Source organism: Passer domesticus, chromosome 33 (genome assembly GCF_036417665.1).
Source record: "Passer domesticus isolate bPasDom1 chromosome 33, bPasDom1.hap1, whole genome shotgun sequence".
Classification (NCBI taxonomy): domain Eukaryota; kingdom Metazoa; phylum Chordata; class Aves; order Passeriformes; family Passeridae; genus Passer; species Passer domesticus.
The window spans coordinates 525,617-542,666 of NC_087506.1; the positions used below are offsets into that span (position 1 = coordinate 525,617).

The following is a 17,050-nucleotide window of genomic DNA, read 5'->3' on the forward strand; positions in this document are numbered from 1 at the left end:
AAATTTGGGGGGGAATTGGGGGAAATTGGGGGGAAAATCAGGGAATTTGGGATTTTGGGGAAAATTTGGGGATTTTGGGGGAAAATTGGGTGAAAGCTTGGGGGAAAATTTGGGGAAATTTGGAGATTTTGGGGGGAAAATTTGGGGGAAATTCAGGGATTTTGGGGGAAAATTGGGGAGAATGGGGGAAAATTTGGGGATTTTGGGGGAAAATTTGCGGATTTTGGGGGGGAAAATTCAGGGAATTTGGGATTTTGGGGAAAATTTGGGAAAATTGGGTGAAAAATTGGGGATTTTGGGGGGAAAATTTGGGGAAATTTGGGGATTTAGGGGGAAAATTGGGAAAACTGGGTGAAAATTTGGGGGAAATTTAGGGTGAAATGGGGGAAATTTGGGGATTTTGGGGGAAATTTGGGGGAAATTCAGGGAAAATTTGGGAAATTTGGGAAAAATGGGGGAAAATTTGGGGATTTTGGGGGAAAATTGGGAAAAATTTGGGGAATTTCGGGGAAATTGGGGAAAATGGGTGAAAACTTGGGGATTTTTGGGAGATTTTGGGGGGAAATCCGGAAATTTGGGGGATTTGGGGGAAAACTGGGGAATTTGCAATTTTGGGGGGAAATTGAGTGATAATTGGGGAAAATTTGGGGATTTTTGGGGGGATTCGGGGGGAAAAATCAGGAAATTTGGGGGGAAATTGGGAATTTTAGTGGGATTTTGGGGGGAAATTTGGGGTTCCAGGTGAGGGGTTTTTGGGGTCCAGGTGAGTTTTAGGGGGTCCAGGTGAGGTTCAGGTGTGGATTTGGGGGCTCAGGTGAGTTTTTGGGGGGTTCAGGTGTGGATTTTGGGGTCCAGGTGACTTTTGGAGGGTTCAGGTGAGTTTCCGGTGTGGATTTGGGGGCTCAGGTGGGATTTTTGGGGGGCTCCAGGTGGGATTTTTGGGGCTCAGGTGTGAATTTTGGGGTTCAGGTGAGGCTCAGGTGGGATTTTTGGGGGGCTCCAGGTGGGATTTTGGGGGGCTCAGGTGAGTTTTGGGCGGGCTCAGGTGAGTTTTGGGCGGGCTCAGGTGATGTTTTTGGGGCTCAGGTGATTTTTGGGGGCTCAGGTGGGATTTTTGGGGGATTCAGGTGAGTTTCAGGTGTGGATTTGGGGGCCCAGGTGGGATTTTTGGGGAGTCCAGGTGTGAATTTTGGGGCTCAGGTGAGTTTTGGGGGGCTCAGGTGTGGATTTTGGGTCCCGCTCTCACCGAAGGTGTCACGTGTCTCCTTGCTGACCCGGAAGCAGAGCTTGGCCACGCCCAGGCGCTCGCGGAGCTCCGCCCCCTCGGGGCACTCCCGGGCCGGGATCACCGCGGGCTCGAAGGTGACGTTCAGCCTCACCTGCAGCAGCGGCGGCGACCTGCGGGCGCACCTGGGCTCACCTGGGCTCACCTGGGCTCACCTGGGCTCACCTGGGCTCACCTGGGCTGCCGCACCTGGCCCAGGTGAGGTTTCGGGGGGATTTGGGGCGGTTTTGGGTCATTTCAGGTGATTTTGGGTCACCTGGGCTCACCTGGGCACACCTGGGCTGCCGCACCTGGCCCAGGTGAGGTTTCGGGGGGATTTTGGGTGATTTCAGGTGATTTTGGGCCGTTTCAGGTGAGTTTCAGGTGATTTTGGGTCACCTGGCTCACCTGAGCACACTCACCTGGCCCAGGTGAGGTTTTGGGGGGATTTTGGGTAATTTCAGCTGATTTTGAGTGGTTTCAGGTGTGGTTTTGGGTGTTTCAGGTGAGTTTCAGGTGATTTTGGGTCACCTGGGCTCACCTGGGGCACACCTGGCTCACCTGGGCACACACACCTGGCCCAGGTGAGGTTTCGGGTGGATTTTGGGTGATTTTGGGTGGATTTTGGGTGTTTTGGGTCACCTGGGCTCACCTGGGCAGCAGCACCTGGCCCAGGTGAGCTTTGGGGTGGATTTTGGGTTGGTTTCAGGTGATTTTGGGTCACCTGGGCTCACCTGAGCAGCAGCACCTGGCCCCGCGCCCCCACGGCCAGGTCGGGCAGGTGATCCCCGCTCAGGTCACGCCCCCCGCTCAGCGATTGGCCGAAGAAATGGGGCTGGGACGGGAACTGGGAGCCCGCGATGCGCTGGGCAGGTGAGACAGGTGAGAGACAGGTGAGATCGACAGGTGAGAGACAGGTGAGAGAGGTGAGACAGGTGAGAGACAGGTGAGAGACAGGTGAGAGACAGGTGAGACAGGTGAGACAGGTGAGACAGGTGAGACAGGTGAGAGACAGGTGAGAGACAGGTGAGACAGGTGAGACAGGTGAGACAGGTGAGAGACAGGTGAGACAGGTGAGACAGGTGAGACAGGTGAGAGACAGGTGAGAGACAGGTGAGACAGGTGAGACAGGTGAGAGACAGGTGAGACCCCCCTACCCCAGGTGCCCCTCACCTGTCCCAGGTGCGTCCCCAGGTGTCCCCAGGTGTGTCCCAGGTGTCCCTAGGTGTCCCTCACCTGCCCCAGGTGTGTCCCCAGGTGCCCCCAGGTGTCTCAGGTGTCCCTCACCTGTCCCCAGGTGCCCCCTGGTGTGTCCCAGGTGTGTCCCAGCTATCCCCAGGTGTCCCTCACCTGCCCCAGGTGTGTCCCAGGTGTGTCCCAGGTATCCCCAGGTGTCCCTCACCTGTCCCCAGGTGCGTCCCCAGGTGCGTCCCCAGGTGTGTCCCCCCTCCCTCAGGTGAGCTCCCACCTGTCCCCAGGTACCCCAGGTGCCCCCAGGTGCCCCCCAGGTACCCCAGGTGTCCCTCACCTGCCCCAGGTGTGTCCCCAGGTGCGTCCCCAGCCCCTCACCTGCCCCAGGTACCCCAGGTGTGTCCCCAGGTGCCCCCCAGGTAACCCCAGGTGCCCCTCACCTGTCCCAGGTGTGTCCCAGGTGTCCCCAGGTGCCCCTCACCTGCCCCAGGTGCGTCCCCAGGTGTGTCCCAGGTGTCTTTCACCTCCCCCAGGTGTGTCCCCAGACCCTCACCTGCCCCAGGTGCCCCCAGGTGTGTCCCAGGTATCCCCAGGTGCCCCTCACCTGTCCCCAGGTGCCCCTCACCTGCCCCAGGTGCCCCTCACCTGCTCGGGCCGCGCGCCGACCCCGCCAGGTGTGCTCCTGAACAGGTAGACGGCGCCGCGGCCGTCGTCCTCCAGGGGCGCCCCCACGGCCACCTGGGCGCACCTGGCCCCGCCCGGCGCCGGCAGGTGAGCCAGGCTGGCCCCGAAGCGCCCCAGGGGCTGCCCAGGTGAGCCCCGCAGGGCGGGGCGGCAGCGCAGGTGAGTGCCCTGCGGACAGGTGAGACACAGGTGAGAGAGGTGAGAGACAGGTGAGACAGACAGGTGAGATTGACAGGTGAGACCGACAGGTGAGATTGACAGGTGAGACAGACAGGTGAGAGAGACAGGTGAGACTGACAGGTGAGAGCAACAGGTGAGACTGACAGGTGAGACCGACAGGTGAGAGAGGTGAGAGACAGGTGAGACAGACAAGTGAGAGAGACAGGTGAGACAGGTGAGACAGGTGAGACTGACAGGTGAGACCGACAGGTGAGAGAGACAGGTGAGACCGACAGGTGATATTGACAGGTGAGACTGACAGGTGAGACAGGTGAGAGCAACAGGTGAGAGACAGGTGAGACAGGTGAGAGACAGATGAGACACAGGTGAGACACAGGTGAGAGACAGGTGAGAGACAGGTGAGATAGGTGAGACTGAGAGGTGAGATTGACAGGTGAAATTGACAGGTGAGAGACAGATGAGACACCTGAGGGCCAGGTGAGGCTCTCCAGGTGTCCCTCCCCCCCAGGTCTGTCTCTCACCTGCCCAGGTGTGTCTCTCCCCCCCCAGGTGTGTCCCCCCCCTCCCCAGGTGTGTCCCCCTCCCCCCAGGTGTGTCCCCACCTCCCCAGGTGTGTCCCTCCCCCCCAGGTGTATCTCTCACCTGCCCAGGTGTGCTCACCTGCCCGTCCAGCTCGCACAGGTGCACGCGGCCACCGCTGCCCCCCCCGTAGAACAGGGGCGCCCCCACCAGGAGCCGCACCTGGGGCGCACCTGCGCGGGGGCGGGGCTCACCTGCGCGGGGGCGGGGCTCACCTGGGCACGGCTCCAGCGCCAGCAGAGAGGCCCCGAAATAGGAGCCCACCTGTGGAGAGAGAGACAGGTGAGAGACAGGTGAGACAGGTGAGACAGGTGAGAGACAGGTGAGAGAGGTGAGAGACAGGTGAGACAGGTGAGACAGGTGAGAGACAGGTGAGAGACAGGTGAGAGACAGGTGAGAGACAGGTGAGACAGGTGAGACAGGTGAGAGACAGGTGAGAGACAGGTGAGAGACAGGTGAGAGACAGGTGAGACAGGTGAGAGAGGTGAGAGACAGGTGAGAGACAGGTGAGAGACAGGTGAGACAGGTGAGAGAGGTGAGAGACAGGTGAGAGACAGGTGAGAGACAGGTGAGACAGGTGAGAGACAGGTGAGAGACAGGTGAGAGACAGGTGAGAGACAGGTGAGACAGGTGAGAGAGGTGAGAGACAGGTGAGAGACAGGTGAGAGACAGGTGAGACAGGTGAGACAGGTGAGACAGGTGAGAGACAGGTGAGAGACAGGTGAGACAGGTGAGACAGGTGAGAGACAGGTGAGAGACAGGTGAGAGACAGGTGAGACAGGTGAGAGAGGTGAGAGACAGGTGAGAGAGGTGAGAGACACGTGAGCGTGCCCCAGGTGAGCTCACGTGTCTCAGGTGATCCCCCCAGGTGTGTCTCCCCCCTCACCTGCCCCAGGTGCATCCCCCAGGTAACCTCACCTGCCCCAGGTGTGCTCACCTGCTCTCCCGTGGCGTGCCCCAGCAGCTCCCAGGTGTGTCCCCAGGTGTGACCCCTCACCTGTCCCAGGTGTGTCCCACAGGTGTGCTCACCTGCTCTCCCGTGGCGTGCCCCAGCAGCTCCCAGGTGTGTCCCTTCCGCAGCAGCAGCACCCTGCCCAGGTGAGCGTACCTGGGCGCGCCCAGCGCCACGCCCCACGAGTCGCCCAGGGCCAGGGGCGTGGCCGAGTAACCTGCGGGCAGGTGAGCTCAGGTGAGCCGGGGGGGGCTCAGGGGGGGCTCAGGTGAGTCTGGGGGGGGGTTCAGGTGAGTTTCCATGCCCAGGTGTGATTTTTCACCTGCTGAGGTGACCCCACTCCCTTGCCCAGCTGTGCCCAGGTGTGCCCCAGGTGTGCCCAGGTGTGCCTAGGTGTGCCCAGGTGTGTCTCAGGTGTGCCCAGGTGTGCCCCAGGTGTGCCCAGGTGTATCCCAGGTGCCCCCAGGTGCCCCCAGGTGTGCCCAGGTGCGTCCCAGGTGTGCCCAGGTGTGTTATAACTGCCCCCAGGTGTCCCCAGGTGTATCCCAGGTGTGCCCAGGTGTGTTATAACTGCCCCCAGGTGTATCTCAGGTGTGCCCAGGTGTATCCCAGGTGCCCCCAGGTGTGCCCAGGTGTATCCCAGGTGTGTCTCTTACCCAGGTACGCATCTCTCTCGTCCTCAGCATTGCCCAGGTCCCCTCCAGGTGTGCCCAGGTGCGTCCCAGGTGTGCCCAGGTGTGTTATAACCGCCCCCAGGTGTCCCCAGGTGTATCTCAGGTGTGCCCAGGTGTATCCCAGGTGCCCCCAGGTGTCCCCAGGTGTGCCCAGGTGTGTTATAACTGCCCCCAGGTGTGTCCCAGGTGTGCCCAGGTGTGTCTCTTACCCAGGTACGCATCTCTCTCGTCCTCAGCATTGCCCAGGTCCCCTCCAGGTGTGCCCAGGTGCGTCCCAGGTGTGCCCAGGTGCGTCCCAGGTGTGCCCAGGTGCGCCGCCGAGGCGTTGAGGAAGGCGGGCGCCCCTCCCCCGCTGTAGGCGAGGGCTCCCCCGGCCCAATCGAAGGCGCCCACGGCGCCCAGCACCGGCCCCGCCTGCCGCACCGGGGTCAGCAGGGGTCAGCAGGGGTCAGCAGGGGTCACCGGGGTCAGCAGGGGTCACCGGGGTCAGCAGGGGTCACTGGGGTCAGCAGGGGTCACCAGGGGTCACCAGGGGTCACCAGGGGTCACCGGGTCAGCAGGGGTCACCCGGGGTCAGCAGGGGTCACCAGGGGTCACCAGGGGTCACCAGGGGTCACCGGGTCAGCAGGGGTCACCCGGGGTCAGCAGGGGTCAGCAGGGGTCACCAGGGGTCACCAGGGGTCACCGGGGTCAGCAGGGGTCAGCAGGGGTCACCGGGGTCACCGGGGTCAGCAGGGGTCACCCGGGGTCAGCAGGGGTCACCGGGGTCAGCAGGGGTCACCGGGGTCACCGGGGTCAGCAGGGGTCACCCGGGGTCAGCAGGGGTCACCGGGGTCACCGGGGTCAGCAGGGGTCACCGGGGTCAGCAGGGGTCACCAGGGGTCAGCAGGGGTCAGTGGTCACTCAGCGGTCATTCATGGTCACTCAGGGTCAGCAGGGTCACTCATGGTCACTGCGGTCACTTGGGGTCACTGAGGGTCACTCAGGGGTCACCGGGGTCAGCAGGGTCACTTGGGGGTTAGGGGTCACTCAGTGGTCACTCAGTGGTCACTCAGTGGTCAGTGGTCACTCAGTGGTCACTCAGTGGTTACTCAGGGTCAGTGGTCACTCAGGGTCACTCAGCGGTCACTGTGGTCACTCAGGGTCACTCAGGGTCACTCGGTGGTCATTGGTCACTCAGGGTCCCTCAGTGGTCACTGGTCACTCAGGGTCAGCGGTCAGTTGGTCAGCGGTCACTGTGGTCACTCAGGGTCAGCGGTCAGTTGGTCAGTGGTCACTCAGGGTCACTCAGGGTCAATGGTCAGTGGTCAGTGGTCACTCACCGCGGTCAGCGGTCACTCAGTGGTCACTGTGGTCACTCAGGGTCAGTGGTCACTCAGCGGTCACTCAGCGGTCACTCACCGCGGTCAGCGTGGCGCTGAACCCCTCCTGGGCCATCTCCAGCTGGAAGGAGCTGCTGTGGGCGGAGTGCGTGCCTGCCACAGGTGAGCACAGGTGAGTGCCCAGGTACCCCCAGGTGTGCCCAGGTGTGCCCAGGTGTGCCCAGGTGTGTTTTAACTGTCCCCCAGGTGCGCCCAGGTGCGCCCAGGTGTGCCCAGGTGAGTGCCCAGGTGTGTTTTATTTGCCCCCCAGGTGTGCCCAGGTGTGCCCAGGTGTGTTTTAACTGTCCCCCAGGTGTGCCCAGGTGTGCCAGGTGAGTGCCCAGGTGCGCCCAGGTGTGCCCAGGTGAGTGCCCAGGTGTGTTTTATTTGCCCCCCAGGTGTGCCCAGGTGTCCCCAGGTGTGCCCAGGTGTGTTTTATTTGCCCCCCAGGTGCACTCAGGTGTCCCCAGGTGTGCCCAGGTGTGCCCAGGTGAGCGCCCAGGTGAGCGCCCAGGTGTGCCCAGGTGAGTGCCCAGGTGTGTTTTATTTGCCCCCAGGTGTGCCCAGGTGTCCCCAGGTGTGCCCAGGTGTGTTTTATTTGCCCCCAGGTGTGCCCAGGTGAGTTCCCAGGTGCGCCCAGGTGCCCCCAGGTGTGCCCAGGTGTGCCCAGGTGAGCGCCCAGGTGTGCCCAGGTGTGCCCAGGTGTGCCCAGGTGTGTTTTAACTGTCCCCCAGGTGCGCCCAGGTGTGCCCAGGTGTGCCCAGGTGCGCCCAGGTGTGCCCAGGTGTGCCCAGGTGAGTTCCCAGGTGTCCCCAGGTGTGCCCAGGTGTGCCCAGGTGCGCCCAGGTGCGGCAGGTACCCTCGATGGCGAAGATCTTCTCCTGGAGCTGGCTCTGGATCCCCTCGAGCGCCTCGAAGCTGCCCACGCGGAACAGGTGATCGCGGGCGGGGCGGGAGGCGATCACCTGCAGCTCCCGGTGCGCCTCGGGGTGCAGGAACGCGCTGCCCACCTGCGCAGGTGAGGGACAGGTGAGATAGGGACAGGTGAGACAGGGATGGACAGGTGAGATAGGGACAGGTGAGACAGGGACAGGTGAGACAGGGACAGGTGAGCATGGACAGGTGAGACAGGGACAGGTGAGATAGGGACAGGTGAGACAGGGACAGGTGAGCATGGACAGGTGAGACAGGGACAGGTGAGATAGGGACAGGTGAGCATGGACAGGTGAGACAGGGACAGGTGAGCATGGACAGGTGAGATAGGGACAGGTGAGATAGGGACAGGTGAGACAGGGACAGGTGAGCATGGACAGGTGAGACAGGGACAGGTGAGATAGGGACAGGTGAGCATGGACAGGTGAGACAGGGACAGGTGAGCAGGGACAGGTGAGATAGGGACAGGTGAGATAGGGACAGGTGAGATAGGGACAGGTGAGCACGGACAGGTGAGACAGGGACAGGTGAGCATGGACAGGTGAGACAGGGACAGGTGAGATAGGGACAGGTGAGACAGGGACAGGTGAGCACGGACAGGTGAGACAGGGACAGGTGAGCAGGGACAGGTGAGCATGGACAGGTGAGACAGGGACAGGTGAGATAGGGACAGGTGAGACAGGGACAGGTGAGCACGGACAGGTGAGACAGGGACAGGTGAGATAGGGACAGGTGAGACAGGGACAGGTGAGCAGGGACAGGTGAGCATGGACAGGTGAGACAGGGACAGGTGAGATAGGGACAGGTGAGCACGGACAGGTGAGACAGGGACAGGTGAGATAGGGACAGGTGAGACAGGGACAGGTGAGCACGGACAGGTGAGACAGGGACAGGTGAGATAGGGACAGGTGAGACAGGGACAGGTGAGCACGGACAGGTGAGCACGGACAGGTGAGACAGGGACAGGTGTGATGAATGGATGGACAGGTGGACAGGTGGATGAGGATGGATGGAGAGATGGACAGGTGAGATAGAGATGGATGGACAGGTGAGATGGACAGGTGAGATGGACAGGTGGACATGGTGGACACGGATGGACGGACAGATGGACAAATGGACATGGTGGACATGGACGGACAGATGGACAGATGGGATGGACGGACATGGTGGACACAGATGGACAGGTGGGATGGACAGATGGACATGGTGGACACGGATGGACGGATAGATGGACAAATGGACATGGATGGGTGGATGGATGGACGGATGGATGGACACAATGGACACAGATGGACATGGTGGACATGGTGGACGGATAGATGGACAAATGGACATGGACGGGTGGACGGATGGACAGGTGGACACAGATGGACAGGTGGACATGGATGGCTGGATGGACAGATGGACATGGATGGACACAACGGACACGGTGGACAGGGATGGACAGGTGGGATGGACAGGTGGACGCGGATGGATGTATGGACAGGTGGACATGGATGGACAGGTGGGCACAGTGGACACGGAGCACGGACAGACGGACAGACGGACGGACGGACAGACGGCCACTCACCCCGATGGCGTAGCGCGTGACCGCCATGCTGTCGGCCAGCGGGATGACCGCCGGGTAGTCCAGGGGGTCGCCGAACTTCTCGCCGTCGGTCACCACCACCAGGACGCGCCGCGCGCCGGCCCGAGCGCCGCGGCCGGCCACGAAGAGCCGCTCCCTGCGGGCGGCCAGCGGTCACTCCGTGCGGCCAGGGGAGTGGTCAGTGGTCAGTGCGGCCGGGCACGACCAGCCGCTCCCTGCCGGGCAGCCAGCGGTCACTCAGTGCGGCCGGAGAAAGGTCAGAGGTCACCGCGGCCGGGCACAGCCAGGGGAGTGGTCAGTGGTCAGTCAGCATGGCCACGGGACAGGTCAGTGGTCACCACGGCCGGACATGGCCAAGGGAGTGGTCAGCGGTCACTCCGTGCGGCCGGGCAAAGGTCAGAGGTCACCACGGCCGGGCACGGCCAGGGGAGTGGTCACCGTGGCCGGACATGGCCAGGGGAGTGGTCAGTGGTCAGTCAGCATGGCCATGGGACAGGTCAGTGGTCACCACGGCCGGACATGGCCAAGGGAGTGGTCAGCGGTCACTCAGTGCGGCCGGGCAAAGGTCAGTGGTCAGTGCGGCCGGGCACGAAGAGCCGCTGCCTGCCGGGCAGCCAGCGGTCACTCAGTGCGGCCGGGCAAAGGTCAGAGGTCACCGCGGCCGGGCACGGCCAGGGGAGTGGTCAGCAGGGGCCAGATGTGGCCAGGGGAGTGGTCAGTGGTCAGCAGGGTCAGCAGTCACTGTCCAGGGCCAGGGGTCAGTGGTCAGTGGGATCAGTGGTCAGTGTCTAGGGGTCAGTGGCCAATGGCCAGTGGTCAGTGTCCAGAGGTCAGTGGTCAGCAGTCAGCAGGGTCAGCAGTCAGTGTCGAGGGGTCAGTGGTCAGTGGTAGCAGGGTCAGTGGTCAGTGGTCAGCGTCCAGGGGTCAGTGGTCACTCACAGGACGTGGCGGATGGCCGTGGCCGTGTGCGTGGCCCCGGTCAGTGTCAGTGGTCAGTGGTCACTCACAGGACGTGGCGGATGGCCGTGGCCGTGTGCGTGGCCCCGGTCAGTGGTCAGTGGTCAGTGGTCACTCACAGGACGTGGCGGATGGCCGTGGCCGTGTGCGTGGCCCCGGTCAGTGTCAGTGGTCAGTGGTCAGTGGTCAGTGGTCAGTGGTCACTCACAGGACGTGGCGGATGGCCGTGGCCGTGTGCGTGGCCCCGGTCAGTGTCAGTGGTCAGTGGTCAGTGGTCAGTGGTCAGAGGGGTCAGTGGTCACTCACAGGACGTGCTGGATGGCCGTGGCCGTGTGCGTGGCCCCGGTCAGTGTCAGTGGTCAGTGGTCAGTGGTCAGTGGTCACTCACAGGACGTGCTGGATGGCCGTGGCCGTGTGCGTGGCCCCGTTCAGCTGCTGGACGTTCTGCAGGAGCCGCGCGGGGTCCGGAACCTTCCGGAAGGCGTTGAAGTCGAACTCGTCCCGGATGGTGTGGGAGAACTGCGTGAGGGAGAACTGGACAGACGGACAGTGAGTGACCACCCCGAGGGTCACTGCACCTCGCCCCGTGACCAACGGTCAGTGCTGAGTGACCGGGCAATGACCACGGCCAGCGGTCAGAGTCCATGGACATGAATGACCCACGATGACCAAAGGTCACTGAGGGGTCAGTGGTCAAGGTCAATGATGACCAATGGCCATTGGGTGGTCAGTGGTCAGTGTCCATGGACAGGAATGACCCAAGATGACCAAAGGTCACTGAGGGGTCACCACCTGTCCCAGGTATGCGTTACCTGCCCAGGTGTGTCCCTCACCTGCCCAGGTGTGCGTTACCTGCCCCAGGTGTGTCTCACCTGCCCCAGGTGTGTCTCACCTGCCCCAGGTGTGTCCCTCACCTGCCCAGGTGTGTCTCACCTGCCCAGGTGTGCGTTACCTGCCCCAGGTGTGTTACCTGTCCCAGGTGTGCGTTACCTGCCCCAGGTGTGTCTCACCTGCCCCAGGTGTGTCCCTCACCTGCCCAGGTGTGTTACCTGTCCCAGGTGTGCGTTACCTGCCCAGGTGTGTTACCTGTCCCAGGTGTGCGTTACCTGCCCCAGGTGTGTCTTACCTGCCCCAGGTGTGTCTCACCTGCCCAGGTGTGTCTCACCTGCCCAGGTGTGTGTTACCTGTCCCAGGTGTGTCCCAGGTGTGTCTCACCTGCCCAGGTGTGTCCCTCACCTGCCCAGGTGTGTTACCTGTCCCAGGTGTGTTACCTGTCCCAGGTGTGTCCCAGGTGTGTTACCTCTCCCAGGTGTGTTACCTGCCCCAGGTGTCCCTCACCTGCCCCAGGTGTGTCTCACCTGCCCCAGGTGTGTCCCTCACCTGCCCAGGTGTGTTACCTGTCCCAGGTGTGTTACCTGTCCCAGGTGTGTCCCAGGTGTGTTACCTCTCCCAGGTGTGTTACCTGCCCCAGGTGTCCCTCACCTGCCCCAGGTGTCCCTCACCTGCCCCAGGTGTGTCTCACCTGCCCCAGGTGTGTCTCACCTGCCCAGGTGTGTTACCTGCCCAGGTGTGTCTCTCACCTGTCCCGGTGTGCGTTACCTGCCCCAGGTGTGTCTCACCTGCCCCAGGTGTGTCTCACCTGCCCCAGGTGTGTCCCTCACCTGCCCAGGTGTGTCTCACCTGCCCCAGGTGTGTCTCACCTGCCCAGGTGTGTGTTACCTGTCCCAGGTGTGCCCCAGGTGTGTCTCACCTGTCCCGGTGTCTCACCTGCGCGTCGGCGCCGCGGAAGCGCGCCATGAGGTCGCCGATGAAGGATTTCATGGTCAGGAAGTCGTGGGGGGCGATGCTGCCCGAGCCGTCCACCAGGAAGGCGATGTCCATGGCGGGCTGCGGACACGCTGCGGACACGGTGACCCCGAGTGACCACAGCCCTGAGTGACCACTGACCCGAGTGACCACTGACCCCAGTGACCGGAACACTGAGTGACCGCTGACCCCAGTGACCAAAGCCCTGAGTGACCGCAGACCCCAGTGACCGCTGACCCCAGTGACCGCTGACCTGAGTGACCGCTGACCCCAGTGACCGCTGACCCCAGTGACCGCTGACCCCAGTGACCACTGACCTGAGTGACCACTGACCCAACTGACCACTGACCCCAGTGACCACTGACCTGAGTGACCAGAGCCCCGAGTGACCACTGAGCCCAGTGACCACTGACCTGACTGACCACTGACCCCAGTGACCGCTGACCCGAGTGACCAGAGCCCCGAGTGACCACTGAGCCCAGTGACCACTGACCTGACTGACCACTGACCCGAGTGACCGCTGACCCCAGTGACCGCAGACCCCAGTGACCGGAGCACTGAGTGACCGCTGACCTGACTGACCACTGACCCGAGTGACCGCTGACCCGAGTGACCGCTGACCCCAGTGACCACTGACCTGACTGACCACTGACCCGAGTGACCGCTGAGCCGAGTGACTGCTGACCCCAGTGACCACAGCCCCGAGTGACCACTGACCCCAGTGACCACTGACCCCAGTGACCGCTGACCCCAGTGACCACTGACCCCAGCGACCGCTGACCCCAGTGACCGCTGAGCCGAGTGACCAGAGCCCCGAGTGACCGCTGACCTGAGTGACCACATCCTGATTGACCAGAGCACTGAGTGACCACAGCCCTGAGCGGTCACTCGCTGGTCAGTGGTCAGCGGGTGGTCAGCGGTCAGTGTCCATTGAGATGAATGACCCCAGCTGACCCCTGGCTGGTCAGCGGTCACTGGCTGGTCAGTGGTCAGCAGTCACTGGTCAATGGTCACTGGTCAGTGGTCACTGGTCAGTGGTCAGCGGTCATTGGTCAGCGGTCATTGGTCAGCGGTCAGTGGTCAGCGGTCAGTGGTCAGCGGTCAGTGGGTGGTCAGTGGTCATTGGTCAATGGTCAGTGGTCATTGGTCAATGGTCAGTGGTCACTGGTCAGCGGTCAGTGGTCAGCGGTCAGCGGTCAGTGGTCAGTGGGTGGTCAGTGGTCATTGGTCAATGGTCAGTGGTCATTGGTCAATGGTCAGTGGTCACTGGTCAGCGGTCAGTGGTCAGCAGTCAGTGGTCAGCGGTCAGTGGTCAGCGGTCAGTGGGTGGTCAGTGGTCATTGGTCAATGGTCAGTGGTCATTGGTCAATGGTCAGTGGTCACTGGTCAGCGGTCAGTGGTCAGCGGTCAGTGGTCATTGGTCACTGGTCAGTGGTCAGTGGTCACTGGTCAGTGGTCACTGGTCAGTGGTCACTGGGTGGTCAGCGGTCAGCGGTCAGCGGCCGTACCTGGGAAGGCGGCGGGCAGGCTGCGGTCACTGGTCAGGGGTCAGCGGTCATTGGTCAGTGGTCAGCGCTCAGTGGTCACTGGTCAGTGGTCACTGGTCACTGGTCACTGGTCACTGGTCAATGGTCACTGGGTGGTCAGCGGTCAGCGGTCAGCGGTCAGCGGCCGTACCTGGGAAGGCGGCGGGCAGGCTGCGGTCAGTGGTCAATGGTCATTGGTCAGTGGTCATTGGTCAGTGGTCAGTGGTCAGTGGTCACTGGTCAGTGGTCAATGGTCAGTGGTCAGTGGTCAGTGGTCAATGGTCAGTGGTCAGCGGTCACTGGTCACTGGTCAGTGGTCATTGGTCACTGGTCACTGGTCAGTGGTCACTGGTCAATGGTCACTGGGTGGTCATTGGTCATTGGTCAGCGGTCAGCGGCCGTACCTGGGAAGGCGGCGGGCAGGCTGCGGTCAATGGTCAGTGGTCAGTGGCTGCTCAGTGGTCACTGGTCAGTGGTCATTGGTCACTGGTCACTGGTCAGTGGTCACTGGGTGGTCATTGGTCAGCGGTCAGCGGCCGTACCTGGGAAGGCGGCGGGCAGGCTGCGGACCGGCCGGAGCGCGGTGTCCAGCTGGACGCAGAAGCCGTTGAGGTGGACGTTGACCCCGCAGGCCTGGGGGGACCTGGGGCCGCACACCTGGGGGGGGGGGTGGTCAGTTTGGGGTGAAACCTCCCGAAAACGGAACTTTTGGGGTTCTACCTGCTTGATTTTAATAAAACCCTCAATTTTGGGGTGAAACCTCCCGAAAACGGAACTGTGGGGTTCCACCTCCCTGAGGTCACCCAAAAAAACCCAAATTTTGGGGTGAAACCTCCCAAAAACGGAACTTTTGGGGTTCTACATCCTCGATGTTAACAAAAACCTCAATTTTGGGGTGAAACCTCCCAAAAACGGAACTTTTGGGGTTCTACATCCTCCATGTTAACAAAAATCTCAATTTTGGGGTGAAACCTCCCAAAAACGGAACTGTGGGGTTCCACCTCCCTGAGGTCACCCAAAAACCCAAATTTTGGGGTGAAACCTCCCAAAAACGGAACTTTTGGGGTTCTACATCCTCGATGTTAACAAAAACCTCAATTTTGGGGTGAAACCTCCCAAAAACGGAACTTTTGGGGTTCTACATCCTCCATGTTAACAAAAACCTCAATTTTTGGGGTGAAACCTCCTGAAAAACCAAACATTTGGGGTTCTACCACACACAAAACCTTAAATTTTGGGGCAGAACCTCCTTAAAACCCAAATTTTGGAGTTCTACCTCACACAGAGCCACAAATTTTGGGGGGAAACATCCTAAAAATACAGATTTTGGGACAAAACCTCCTAAAATCCCCGAATTTAGGGGTAGAACCTCCTAAAAACCCAAATTTTGGGACAAAACCTCCTAAAAACCCCGAATTTCAGGACAAAACCTCCTAAAACCCCAAAGTTTGGGACGAAACCTCCTAAAATCCCTGAATTTTGGGGCAGAACCTCCTTAAAACCCAAATTTTGGAGTTCTGCCTCACACAAAATCCCAAATTCTGGGGATAAACCTCCTAAAATCCCCGAATTTTGAGACAAAACTTCCTAAAATCCCCAAATTTTGGGGTAGAACCTCCTAAAACCCCCAAATTTTGGAGCAAAACCTCCTAAAAACCCCAAATTTTGGAGTTCTACCTCACACAAAATCCCAGATTTTGGGGTGAAACCTCCCGAAACCCCAAATTTTGGGGCAAAACCTCCTAAAATCCCCGAATTTTGGAGTTCAACCTCACACAAAATCCCAAATTCTGGGGAGAAACCTCCTAAAATCCCCGAATTTTGGGACAAAACCTCCTAAAACCCCCAAATTTTGGGGCAGAACCTCCTAAAAACCCAAATTTTGGAGTTCTACCTCACACAAAATCCCACATATTGGGGATAAACCTCCCAAAAATCAAAATTTTGGGGAGAAACCTCCCTAAAATCAAAATTTTGGGGCAAAACCTCTTAAAATCACAAATTTCGGAGTCCTATCTCACACAGAGCCACAAATTTTGGGGAGAAACATCCTAAAAAATACAAATTTTGGGACAAAACCTCCTAAAATCCCCGAATTTAGGGGTAGAACCTCCTAAAAACCCCCTAATTTTGGGACAAAACCTCCTAAAAACCCCGAATTTCGGGACAAAACCTCCTAAAACCCCAAAGTTTGGGAGGAAACCTCCTAAAATCCCTGAATTTTGGGGCAGAACCTCCTAAAAACCCAAATTTTGGAGTTCTACCTCACACAGAGCCACAAATTTTGAGGAGAAACATCCTAAAAAATACAAATTTTGGGGATAAACCTCCTAAAATCCCTGAATTTTGGGGCAGAACCTCCTAAAAACCCAAATTTTGGAGTTCTACCTCACACAAAATCCCAAATTTTGGGGATAAACCTCCTAAAATCCCCAACTTTTGGGGCGGAACCTCCCAAACCCCCCAGGTTTGGGGTCCCCCCCAGGTTTGGGGTCCCCCGCAGTTTTGGGGTCCCCCCCAGGTTCGGGGTCTCACCAGCGCCGCGTCGTCTCCGGCCGCCAGCGCCAGCCCCAGCGAGGCGTTCACGGCTCCGGGGGGGCCTGGGGGGCACAGCCTCAGACCCCTCCCCAAATTCGGGGCTTCCCCCTTTGGGGTTCCCAATTTGGGGAGGGGTCTCACCTGAGGGTTGTTCCCAATTTGGGGAGGGGTCTCACCTGAGAGTCCCAATTTGGGGAGGGGTCTCACCTGGGGGTTGTTCCCAATTTGGGGAGGGGTCTCACCTGGGGTCCCCCCGGATTTGGGGAGGGGTCTCACCTGTGACCGGAATGTCCCGGCACTCCCCGGAGCCGAAGGCGCAGCCGAAAACGGCCCCGGAGCCGCCGCGCGCCAGGGGGGCGCCCACCAGCAGCCTGGTTTGGGGCGAATTCCGGGGATTTCGGGAAAATTCGGGGGTTTTGGGGGGATTTGGGGGTTTTTTTGGAGAATTTTGGGGGGATTTTGGGAAAATTAGGGGGGATTTTGGGGAAATTTGGGGGATTTTTAATGGAAATTTGGGGGGTTTGGGGGGAAATTTGGGGGATTTTGAGGAGGATTTGGGGGATTTTGGGGGGTTTTGAGGGGATTTTGAGGGAATTGGGGGAGATTTTGGGAAAATTTGGGGGATTTTGAGGGGATTTTGGGGGGGATTTGGGGAAATTTGGGGGGTTTTGGGGGGGAATTTGAGGGGATTTGGGGGGTTTTGGGGAAATTTGGGGGATTTTGAGGGGGATTTGGGGAAATTTGGGGGAATTTGGGGAGGGTTTGGGGGATTTTGAGGGGATTTTGGGGGGGATTTGGGAAAACTTGGGGGATTTTT

At 60.1% G+C, this 17,050-nt stretch overlaps 1 protein-coding gene across 1 annotated transcript in view; it reads right to left on the reverse strand.

Moving 5' to 3' along the window:
* LOC135288557 (integrin alpha-X-like) overlaps positions 1-17,050 on the reverse strand; it is a 41,996-nt gene that overhangs the window by 21,440 nt on the left and 3,506 nt on the right. Inside the window, exons 3-16 of the mRNA XM_064401945.1 lie at positions 16,510-16,604; positions 16,231-16,295; positions 14,238-14,352; positions 12,131-12,261; positions 10,752-10,897; positions 9,389-9,542; positions 7,745-7,895; positions 6,926-6,999; positions 5,734-5,938; positions 4,928-5,067; positions 3,980-4,162; positions 3,101-3,307; positions 1,999-2,129; positions 1,247-1,398 (exon numbers count right to left, since the gene is read on the reverse strand). Coding sequence (XP_064258015.1) covers positions 1,247-1,398; positions 1,999-2,129; positions 3,101-3,307; positions 3,980-4,162; positions 4,928-5,067; positions 5,734-5,938; positions 6,926-6,999; positions 7,745-7,895; positions 9,389-9,542; positions 10,752-10,897; positions 12,131-12,261; positions 14,238-14,352; positions 16,231-16,295; positions 16,510-16,604 — 1,949 coding nt within the window. The remainder of the gene's footprint in view (positions 1-1,246; positions 1,399-1,998; positions 2,130-3,100; positions 3,308-3,979; positions 4,163-4,927; positions 5,068-5,733; positions 5,939-6,925; positions 7,000-7,744; positions 7,896-9,388; positions 9,543-10,751; positions 10,898-12,130; positions 12,262-14,237; positions 14,353-16,230; positions 16,296-16,509; positions 16,605-17,050) is intronic.